The 12,568-nt window shown below is 29.4% G+C and overlaps 1 protein-coding gene across 8 annotated transcripts in view; it reads left to right on the forward strand.

Moving 5' to 3' along the window:
• Positions 1 to 12,568, forward strand: part of LOC129916343 (neuronal acetylcholine receptor subunit alpha-7) — a 235,269-nt gene that overhangs the window by 26,201 nt on the left and 196,500 nt on the right. For 7 of the 8 annotated variants that reach the window (XM_055996208.1, XM_055996207.1, XM_055996213.1 and 4 more), the window contains exon 2: positions 9,083 to 9,866. In XM_055996208.1, the coding sequence (XP_055852183.1) occupies positions 9,818 to 9,866 (49 nt within the window). In that variant the 5' untranslated portion in view covers positions 9,083 to 9,817. The remainder of the gene's footprint in view (positions 1 to 9,082; positions 9,867 to 12,568) is intronic. The other variant, XM_055996209.1, reaches the window with a different exon arrangement.

Genomic DNA, 12,568 nt, shown 5'->3' on the forward strand with positions numbered 1-12,568 from the left:
AAAAAGAACCAAGAGTAATTGGCATTTACAATTGAGTTTCTATAAAGTATTGCATAGCTTATATTTTAATTTCGGTAAACCTTCTATAATAATCCTCAGCATGGAGATTGTTAAACAAGTTATGCTTCTAGTAAAAACTGTAATGTTTTCTAATAGGTTTTTATAAAACTTAAGGCCTTTCTTCATTAAAGCTTCATAAAGTCTTACCGAATGATTATATAAACATTTAGGAAGGTGTTAAAGTTGTCTCTCTTAAGTCGTTGCTTAATCTAACGCCCAACAGCTCACTTAATGATGTCTTAAGCTAAGTCGTGTTGCCTTTTCAAAACATCTTCTTAATCTTTAAAAAAAGTTTTAACGAAGTTATAACTTCTGCGGAAAGCTTTGTAGAAGCTATAAACTGTGAGAGTTTTATGTTTCTATTCTTCTTAACGAAGCTATTGTATGTGTGAAAATTTGACTGCTGAACATTTAATGTTTCTAAGGGTAATTATTTCGTACATTCAAATTGAAAATCAAACTTCGACCACAAGCGAATAAAGTTTTCCAGAACAATTCCTCATTAATTCTGTCAAATATGTATTTCTTTGCTCATTAACTTTTCGTTTATAGTGAAGGGATGTTTGATTTTTTCTCATAAGAACTGTCAATTTTGACGTTTTTCGTTCTAAAAATAAAAGCACCCACAGTTGAAATTGAAATGGAATAAGACTACATGTTGATTTCTTTTTTTTTTTTTTTATTTCCTTTTCCACTCGACATCAAATAAAATTATTAACAAAACAAATACAAACAAATTAAAACCACCCACTGAAATATTTTCAACCTTTCAATAAATGAAAAAAAAAAAAAACATCAAAGGTTACATTCAATTTCTCGTAGTTATGTATTCAAAACCTGAACGACAAGACACATTGGCGTATAATTTCTAATGTCAGTAACGTTCAGTTGTAAAAAAAAATATACAAATGGTTTGAAGTCAACCCAAGTACCAAACCCAATTTAACAAAAAAAAAAGGAACTAGAATTAAAGGAATGATGGGAGAGTCAGTTCAGGGCTCAAATGCTACTTTTTTCCAGGGACGAAGTGAGAAGCAATATAAATCGGAATTTAGGGCGACATATGATTTGTATCCATTTCAAAACAAAACACATCCGTTCCTCTGACAGTTCCCAAAATGTCAAAATTTAACCTTGATAGTACCTATTTATTCAATCTGAAAACGTTTAAAGTTTAAACTTTGGCTCTCAGACAAGTGTCATAACTCTTTTTTGTAGAATTACTCGAAGAACGTCAGTTTTTAAAAAAAAGCTTCTACTACTTTTTAAATGTCATATCCATTCACTTCTAAAAATTGTAAGACCGTGTTCACACTAGACGGTGTTCACATTGGATTCACTCATTTGGCAGTTCTGTTAGTCCTAATAAAGATTTTATATGAGACTAAAATTTCTTCTATATTTTGGTGCCGTGAAATAACGCCGAGCGAAATAACGCCGAATTCCAAAATTCGGCGTTATTTCACTTTACAAAAGCGAAATAACGCCGAATTTCAACATTCGGCCTTATTGCGCTTTGTCAAAGTGAAATAACGCCGAGTCCCAAGTGAGAAATAAGGCCGAATGCTAGAAAAGTGAGCATAGAAGTGGACCTAAGTTAACCCGTATATTAAATTGCTAACCTTTTTTATTTTCAAAGGCATATAAGGCCCTAATTTATTAAGGCAGAATGGCCCCAATACCAATTCGGGACTTATGTCCATCCAATCGAGGTATAGGTTCCAAAAAAGTTTTTTGTCTTATGTGCCTCTTATTTATTCATTAACAGATTAGTCTTAAGAATGTACAAAAACATGGCGCAGGGACAAAAGGCCCAGGGATATAGCACCCACTTTTTTTTTTATTGGAGTTATGTTCAACTTGAGTGGGTGTCAACCCACTTAAAAATTATATCCCACTTGAGTGGGACATAAGCTCCATATATTTTGCATTCAAGTGGGACATAAGCCCCACACTTTTCGAAATATAAAACAATAATGAACAATTATAACTTTTGTTATATTTTATTCGCGTTTTGTTCCAGATTCTTTAAATGCAAAAGAAACTTTGAATAAGATAATGATAAGAAACAAATAGATTCCAACTGTTTTAGTTGGTGGAAAGCAAAGCGAAAAATAAATTCTTACATAAGAATCTATTTAATTTTTGGAACCCGAACGCGAAGCGGAAAAAAATTTTGCCCACGGGAGAATCAATTTTGAGGTGTGAAAATAAAAATTCGCGCGAATTTTCATTTTCACACCTCAAAATTGATTCTCCCGTGGGCAAAATTTTTTTCCGCTTCGCGTTCGGGTTCCAAAAATTAAATAGATTCTTATGTAAGAATTTATTTTTCGCTTCGCGTTTGCCAAGTTATAACACAAACATATCTCTGTTTTGTTTGGTATGCACATAAATAAAACAATAAAACCCAGGACTTAGGTTTATAAACAGTGAAATAGGTTTGGAGGCTGGGAGCATGCTGCTCTGCTGCAATCCCCTTGATTGGATACACTATTGAATCGGCTTATTTGCCAATAAGGTGACACATAAGTGCAAAATCGAATTATGTAACTATCCCAAATACAGTTATCCAGTTGTGAGATAATTTTATAATTTGTAAATTCTTTGTTAGTGAGACATAACGCCCATCCTTTATTTGTGGGTCTTTTGTCCAACCTGAGTTTGACATAAGCCCCACATTTAATTTGGAACTTATGTCTCACTTAAGCGGGACGTAAGCCCCACAAATAAATAGTGGCTTTTATTCCATGGGCCTTATGTCCTGTGCCAAAAATATGGCATTTCAATACCAAACTGACTGCAGGTGGTAACATAGAAATTTTTCCTAAGCTCCACTTAGCAGGAAAAAGTGAAGTAACGCCGAATCGGCGTAATTTCACTTTATCTTTGCGAAATAAGGCCGAATGTTGAAATTCGGCGTTATTTCGCTTTTGTAAAGTGAAATAACGCCGAATTTTGGAATTCGGCGTTATTTCGCTCGGCGTTATTTCACGGCACCTATATTTTGGCTCCTTCTTTCTCATCATGTGCAAGTGAGAAGCCAACTCAGAAATGTCAAAATGAGTCGACAGGATGAGGCCCGTCTAAAACACGTAACTTTTTTTTAACACTTGTTTGTCATTAAAGGCGCTTTAAATATTCGCTCCGGTGCTGAGTAAAACTCAACAAAATACAGAAATATATTTCAAATGCAAAAAAAGGTTCAAATAAAGGGAAAATCAAAACTAAAACACGTATACAAACACACAGATATACGAGAAAGAAAAAAAAAATTTATTTACATAGAAGTCAACATGAATTTTGAGAGAGAATCCTTTGAAGTTTGAGATACCACATTAATGTGGTCCTGCATAAAGTAAAATAGCGTTGGTCCTTAGAAATAAAATGTGAAAAGAAAAAAAAAAGAAAAAAAAAAAAAAAAAAAAAAACAATCCCACAATTAAAAATAATACAACATCTCTATTTTACAAAAGAAAATAGTTAAAATAAGTCTTTGTGGGTAAAATTATATTTTATTTGTTTGTTTTTGTTGTTATTTCTTGAGTCTTAAGGTTAAATATATTTAAAATTAACAAGCAAACGCGGTTGTTTTTATTTTATTTATTTATTTATTTTTTTTTTTTTTTCAAAAACACACACAAAGAGGTATATAAAAAGAATCTAAACGCAAATTGGTTAAAGTGAAAACTTTTGATAAATTTTATTTGTTTGGAAAATTGAAAAGTAGAAAACAAAAGAACCACATTATGTACCATTAAAGAGTTTTAAAACCAACCACACACGTTCACTTGATGTTAAATTTAGAACTAATCGTTTAAGTTTTTGTTTAAGTGAATGTGAAAGATAATGATTTGCAGGTTGAAATGGTAATAATAGAGTTTTCCATTTTAATATGAAAACTCTTACAAATGGCGATTGCTCCTATAATTTTCTTAAGTTTTTTTTTTAGATAGAAATCAAAATCTAACTTTAAAATAGATAGGTGATAGATCAATAATAACACTGGCTTACAGCCAAAATGGACACTCAATCCCACTATTGAAGTGAAAACTTCTTTAGTATCGTAGTGATTTGAAACAAGATGAAACGAAAAAGCGACACGAAAAATCAATTGATTATAACTTTTTTCTGTTTTAATAGATAGATAAATGAAATTTATACAGTAGATAGGTAATTAAATAAATTATGATTGTGCAAAATTTCAATTAATTTCATATTCAAAATTCTGAGAATAACGGTGAAAAGATGTTCTTTTTCTAAAGACGTTATATCTTTTGATCTAGAGCTTATAACAAATTTATTTAACTTTAGTACACATGCTGATAATATTACCTTTCATTTGATATATCACACATAACTGTACGTGCTCTACAAGTTTTATAATCTTTAATTGAAAAACTTGAAAAATACCTCAAAACACCTGCGAAGATTTGTTGCCGATGACCAGCCAGCAGTAGAGAAAGTACCGTAATCTTAGTTTGAAATTTCGACATGGTTAGCTTAAAAAAATTCTTACTTTTTTTGTAGGCATGGTAGAAATATGATTGAAGCGTCATATAAAAGGTAAAATAATAATGATATAAAATTTATTATAGGTTGTCTTTCAAAAAGTGGATTTAACGGCGCACATAGGAGTATTTGCAGTAAAAACCTGGTCATAAGTCAATTTTCTGAAAATCAAAATTGACACCAAAAAGTTCGGTAAAGTGGCTACAAAATTAACCTGTGTCACTATGCTGCACTCATTTTTTTGTTTTTCGATCGTGTCTTGTTAAAAAATGAGTTCAAAGTTAACTGTTACATCTACCTCATTTTTATTTGAATTCGAAGTATTTTGGTAAGTGTTATCACAACAAAAACATTACTGTTAAAAAAAGAGCCAAGTTCTCCTATGTTGAAATTATGCTGGCACAAAAAGTACTGAAATGTAAAAGTGTACCAAGTTCTAAAGCTTGGCTTTAAATTTGTATAAATAGAATTTTGATTGTTCTCTTAACAATTTTTCTTTAAATTACCGACTTTTAAAGCTATTTGAAAATTTGCCAAGAAAAAAATCAAAATTCTATTTATAAAAATTTAAAGCCAAGCTTTAGAACTTGGTACACTTTTGCATTTCAGTACTTTTTGTGCCAGCATAATTTCAACATAGGAGAACTTGGCTCTTTTTTTAACAGTAATGTTTTTGTTGTGATTTCACTACTTTTTGCAAGGTTTTGCTATAGAACTTAAAATCTCTATAATTGAAGAAAATTCAGAGAAAATGGGCGGTTACCACGCCCCTTGTCTATAATTCTCAAATTTAAAATTTTTTCTTTTGTATAAACTACCAGGTCTAACATTCTACCAAATTTCAAGATTCTACGATAGTTAGAAGTGATCTATAATACTTGATGAAAATTGAGCGGAAATAGGCGGTTGCCACGCCCCCTGGCTAAAATTCTCAGATTTAAAATTTTTTCCTTTTTATAAACTACCAGATCTACTATTCTATCAAATTTCAAGTTTCTACGATAACAAGAAGTGCTCTATAATATTTGATGAAAATTCAGCAGAAATGGGCGGTTGCCACGCCCCCTATCCAAAATTCTCAAATTTTAAATTTTTTTCTTTATATAACTTATTAGCTCTACCATTCTACGAAAACTCAAGATTCTACGATAATCAGAAGTGCTCTAAAATATTTTATGTAAATTAAGCGAAAATGGGCGGTTACCACGCCCCCTGGCTGAAATTATCAGATTTTAAATTTTTTTCTTTGTATAACCTACAAGCTCTACCACTCTACCAAATTTCAAAATTCTACGATAGTCAGAAGTGAAGTCAAATTTTCGATTTTTTCCTTTTTATACACCACAAGTCCTATCACCATGTAAAATTTCAAGTTTCTACGATAGCGGGAAGTTCGCCATAATTTTGATGATCTGTCAGTGAGTCAGTGAGTCAATGAGTCAGTTACGGTTTTCGCGATTTTTGAAGTCCTATATCTCAGAAACTACTCATCGTAAGAAGCTGAAATTTTGTGAGGAATTTGGGTTCGGCGAGCTCAACAAATGTAGCGAGTTTGAAACTTCTGACATCTTTGGTGTGGAAGTTAGAGGGGGGTCGAAAATGGCCTGAGTTGTTTCCTGTAAATAAGGGTGTAGTGCCAAAGTTGCTAGAGAACTTGGCTGGGTACTACCGTGCCCCTTGATTCTATATGCGATATCGAAGTGTTGTGATAGAAATCTAAAAAAATTTAAATGCAGAATTTTTCTTCAGTTATTTATTAACGATATTAATAAAGTTTTGAAAATGTTAGATGGTTTTTTCTATTTTAATTCGGGCTTAGAACTAGTATCTAAAAACTTGATATTTTTGGTAAGTTATTATTTGAACTTTAATGATTTTGTTTTAGTACCTACATATACCCCGTTATTCTGCGATGAATTGAAACTTATGAGTTAGTTTATATATTCTTTAACACAATGCAAAAAAAATTGGGTGCTCTTAGGTGCTCTTTAGAGAATCGAGGGTCAATTAGTTTTTCACTTTCTGATAGAAAATACTCCTTACTTTATGCAACGTTTTTTATTTTAAAATTAAATTTACTGATGTTATTAATGTATTTTATTTTGGGTGATCTTAAATAAGGTTGGGGAAGAGACAAAAGAAACTGAGAATTGCGTATTAGGGATGAGGAAAAAATTTTGAGAAAAATAATGTCGACAGGCGGAATACAGGCCATTAATCAATTTTATTAGTTTTTGGTAAAAAAAATAAAAATAACAAAAACTAGGTTTATATTGCATTTTCTTGTAGGAATACTCATTTTAAACAGAAATAATAACAAAAACCACGAAAAATAATTATGGCCAGGTTTTTGATGACAATACTCCTATGTGCGGCGTTAGAAGAGAAAAGAGATTGATTGTTTTGCTGAAACAGTAAGCTTTCAGATGGTATAAAATTTATTGTAGGTTGTCATATAAAAAAAGTGATGGAATAAAAAAAAGTTATATTTTTCCTACGGGACTCGGAAATCACTTTAAAAAAAATTACGATGGATATGTTTTCGAGACATGATTTTTCAAAGTTTTTTGTCGTTGTTTTGTCCAGCCTACTTAATATTCGGGATATATCTTGAGTAATAAACAACTATTCTGAACAGAAAAGCTGGCGCCTGAAAGCTTCGTAAATAAGCACCAAACACTAGAACAACTTTTCTGGGTCCACTATAGATGTTTAACTGCAATGTATTAAAAGTTAAAAAAAATCGAGTTTTTAAAGGAAATTTCTGCAAAAAAAAACTTTATTACTGAAAGAAAAAATCTTTCGAATCCTCATAGTTTTAAGTTTTTTATTCATAGTACACTTTCTGGCAAAGATAAGAAAATAATTTTCTTCAAAATCTATAGAAAAATTATAAACCTATGACGATTTTTGTAACGATTAATATTTTCGACTTTTTCTGTTACTTTTTGAGTTTTTGTCTATAACTTGAAAAGCAAGCCGAATTTGAAAATTTTTATTAAGTAATTTTTTGTAGATAATTAAATTTCCTATCAATGACTTTTCTTAAAAAAAAAAAATTAAAACTGAAATACTGTAAAAAACTTAAGAAAGACTATTCATAGAAGATGTTTTTACTAAATGTTCTATTTTTATCATTTGAGCATTTATAGATATTGAACATGTAAAGTAGAAAAGAAGATACTTTATCTTTTAACATAATGGTCACAAAACTTGAATGCGGCTAAAATTGGATAAAATATGGACTTTCAAAATCTACTGTTTTTGGTCTTTTTAAACCATTTTTCTCAACACATATTTAAAAAAAATTTAATTTACCCTCGAGTCCAATTTAAAAAGAAACAGAATTAGCAGATTTTTTTTTTGTTCAAAAATATGCTGGCAGAATATTGTAAAATAGAATTTGAAAGACAAAATAGAAAAAAAAAAAGCAGAATTTAAAAAAATGAAATTTTAGAAATTTTTAAAAAGCAGAATTTTGTAAAAGCGGAATTTCCCGAAAAAATATCCCAAATTTTTAGTACGTCTGATCCAATGACATCAGTTGTTTCATTGTAAACCGGTTAATGCCAGAACTCAGAGCTCATAACTTTTTTTCTCCGATTTCATGAATATGTGAACCTTTATTGATAAGTGAAGAAATTACCAAATTTTGGTGGCAGTCATCAATTTTATTGAAAATAATGGATACTAGAACCCCCTATAAAAGCTTTAGGCTTGAAAGCTTAGATCTTGGGTTAAAAAATAATGTTTGTAATTTTTTCCCAATACAAAAACAAAAAGCTTGTTTAGAAAAAATAATTTTTACTTTTGTAAGTTTCCAACTTTTTGCAAAAAGTGGCCATCGTAGTTATCCATTAATACTTAAAAGTTGGTTACTTTCTTCAGAAATTTTGTTTGTTTAAAAAATACAATGGAAAACACTAGATTCCTCTTTAAATATTTCGGTCATTATATTATTCATAAAATATTTAAAGTTGCATTGTTAAGCATCAATCTAAGGTTAAATTATTCCTATCAGTCTGCTTGAAATATCCTTTAACTATATATAAATATAACCATCTAAAATGTCTTCATTGCTCTTTCACAAATTTGCAATCCTTTCAGGTCAGGGTCTGCATTATAGCAAGGATATATTTCGTATTTTGTACGCCTTTTTATTTGGTAGATTTTCAAGTTTTTTTTTTTTTATATTTTTTTTTTTTAATTATCCTTACAATTTATTCAGGAAATTTTAAAGACTATGCCACAAAAGTTTTTTTTTTTTTATTTTAAATTAATTTTTCCCTCATTACTTTTTGACTGACAAGGTCATGACTCGTTTAGAGGAGTCTTTTTTTTTTTTTAAATAGGTATAAAAAAAACCTCTCTTTCACCACACTTTTCATCTTCCTTTTTAAATTTTTGTTTTTAATTTTTTTTAACGAATATTTAACAAAATGTTAAAAAAAAAAAACAAAGAATGCATTTCTTTAATTCATAATATTTTTTTTTTGTTTTTTTCTTTCAGATTTGGCTTTTAAGTGAATACTTCCATTCATAGTATCTCAATGATGATGATTATGATGATGTTATAGCGAACGTTTAATCATAAAACAAAAAACCGACGAAATAAACTAAAAACACAAAAAAAACAGAAAAACCAATTATTGATATTAACAGAATAATAAAAAAAATTCGTTCACGAATAATTTTTCGTGAATTCTTCTTCATTCACAAATTCACACGGTAAAAATTCTTGATTTTTTGTTCGAATTTTTTATTTGATTTTTATTTTAAATCAAATTCATATAAAAAAAAAAAAAAACAAGGAAAACAAAAAAAACTCAAACAAATATGACAAACAGCTGAAAAAAGAAGCTTAAAAAATAGTCTAGAAGTGCGCGTGGTTAAAATTGAAAGTAAATTTTGTGACAAACGGGTAAAAGGAGTTCGTGTTGAATAATAATACCAAGGACTAAGGAATCTAGTTAATTGATTAAATTGACTAAATAACAACTATCAATTGGAATAACAAAATATCTTTTAGAACAAAAAAAGAGACACGAATGAGTTTAAACAATAAACGAACCAGGACATAACATCCCCCCAAATTTTTATTTTTGGCGAAAGCAAAAAGGACAACAGAAGCAAAAATTTCGCTTTGTTGTTATTGCGGCGCGGGCGCAGAGTTATAATTTGGACGAATATTTTGAGATTCAACGGAAAAAGGCGTTTAATATCGCCAGGAAAAACAATCAGGGACATGGACACTCTCCTGTTTGCTGTGTTCATATTCCTTGTGATAATAAAAGGTAAGTGCTTAATTTAACATTATTGAATTATTACAAAATTTAACACTAGTGTAAAATTGTATGTATGTGAAATGACCTTTCCAAAATTATTTTCTTATAAAATTCTTTTGTCTCAAATATCAAACAAATTTTTTTTAATTGTAATGTTATTGTTGATAAGGATATAATTAAATAACTTAACAAATACAATCTACATATAAATAAATTTGTTATCTGTCTTCCCGAAATGATGCTGATGTACTCCTCTAATATTCGATGAATTGGTAAAAAAGAACATTTTTTTATAAATTAAAATTAAACTGAAGATGTTTTCTGCGGTTCGAATTCAACTAATGACGCACGCCAGAGCTAATCATAGGACAAGTAATAATTGACAGTCTATCAAAGAACACTTCATCATAAAAAATATTTCATCAAAAGAAGCAATTTTTAAGAAAAATACAAAAAAAAATATTCAGAGAATGTCACTTTCTTTAAGAAAGCAAAAAAAAAAAAAAAAATTGAACCAAAAAATATTTGTTCCCATCGAAATGTGTGATGACCTGTCTCATGATAAGTTGTCCTATGATAATATGTGTTGTGATATGTTGGGTTAATTCGATATTCTGCGATTTACTTGTTTTGGATAATCTTGAATTCACTCACCACGTTCCTTTTGAATTATATGCATATAAAAAAAAAAAAAGAAATGCTTTTACTTGAAAACACATTTGGTGCATATCAAAATTAGTTTATATTAATTAATTTTCTTGTACACGTATTTACTATTTTTTAGTGCATACAAAATACAAAAACAAAAAAATCATTAATTTCGGTCGAGCTGTTTCAGAGGAATGCGACCACAAACACCGTGAAGTGAGATTTTTTTTATATTATATTAAAATTAATGATCCACATACGCCACAGTGACCCATTTCTAGAGGTGCTGTACCTTTGACACAGGTGGAACAAAACATTTCTAGATTTTATAATATAAAACGAATTTAAAAAAATACTATCTTATACATTCAAAAGTGAGTTATAAATATGTCATAACAGTTACAAATTTTTGCCCCGGGTGGGATATAAAGAAATTGCTCTGAAAGAAAAGAGATTTTTTTTTAATGTATTTAAAACTTAACTAAAAAACACATGAAGTCAGTAATTAAAATAACACTTGTTTTGAATAAAATATACTAAAAAATAGTAGTCTGAGTCCTTATAATTCTCTTTTCTTTGTCGTCGACAAAGTCGAAAATGTATTTTGCGCTACATATTTTTTTCTTGATTTTTGAGATATTGGAAAAACATAGGATTCAAAAATTTCAAATTTAGTTTCTATCGATCTAACTATTTTTAGCGTATTTAAAAAAATGTTGCACACCATAGTGACCGATTCTGATAATACTTTTTTATAAGATGTTGTACCGTTGATAGTTTTTATTTGGCCTTGAAGAATGAGATATTAAATGCAAGAAAATAAAATACATAAACGTTTTTTTTTTTTTTTTTTCCAAACAGGGGTCGAATTAAAGCATACACTGAGGGAAAAAACAACTTAAAACTAACGAAAACCACGTTGATTCAACTATTTTTCGTAATGATTTTGCGTTGAAGACGAAAATTTTAAAATCAATGTAGTACATCGTTAGTTTAAAGTGGTTTTCCGTTATAAAACATCTTTGAATCAAAGTTGTTTCAACTTTGAAAAAAAAGCATCAATTTATTAAAAAATAAAATGCACGACTGGGGTCGCACGTACTTGCTCTTATGCTCAAAGTTACTCTAATGTTAAAGCTTTTTGTTCAAAAAATTAGGGAAAACTTTAAAATTTGATATTTTCAAGAAATTAAAAAAAAAAAATAAAAAAAATCTGTTTTTGTAATAAACTAAACACAGTTTTAAATGATCTTTTACAAAAAACTAAGTATGACATTTTATTCCTAGTATGAAAAGGAATTTTTAGAAAAAAAAATTCGAAAATCGTTAGAGCGGTTTTTGAAAAAAATAATTTTTTATATATAAAAATTTTCTAACATTTTTCAAAAAAAAGTTAGTATGCCATTTTGAAGAAATAACTAATTTACACATTAAAACGAAATTTCAAAATTTTTCAGACACCCGTTTTCAAAAAATTGATTTTTCAAAAAAAAATTTTAAAATATTTTTTTAAAATCCAAAAATGTGTTTTTTGAAAATTTTCTAAAATTTTAATATTAGTCTTACCTAAACGTTTTTGTATAAAAATTTTCGTTGAAATCAGGTAAGTTTTGTACGAGATATTCATAAATCAAAAAAACTGTTCTATGACAGGTACCGTTAATAACGGTACAAAAAATATTTTTTTTATTTTAAAAGTTGGCCCTTATGTGCAATACTATACACAAAATTTTTAATCAAAATCGTTAGAGCCGTTTTTGAAAAAAATTAATTTTTCTATTTCCGTTATATGACAGGTACCGTAAGTTTTGGTCCTAAAAAAAAAAATTTCAATTTGTCCTCTAGGGAATCGCCAAAAACTGTTAACTACCAAGTTTGAACAAAATCACTCCATTGGTTTAGGCTCTAGCTCGAGGTACATACAGACAGACAGACAGACAGACAGACAGACAGACAGACAGACAGACAGACAGACAGACAGACAGACAGACAGACAGACAGACAGACAGACAGACAGACAGACAGACAGACAGACAGACAGACAGACAGACAGACAGACAGAC

Source organism: Episyrphus balteatus, chromosome 3 (genome assembly GCF_945859705.1).
Source record: "Episyrphus balteatus chromosome 3, idEpiBalt1.1, whole genome shotgun sequence".
NCBI classification, from domain to species: Eukaryota; Metazoa; Arthropoda; class Insecta; order Diptera; family Syrphidae; genus Episyrphus; species Episyrphus balteatus.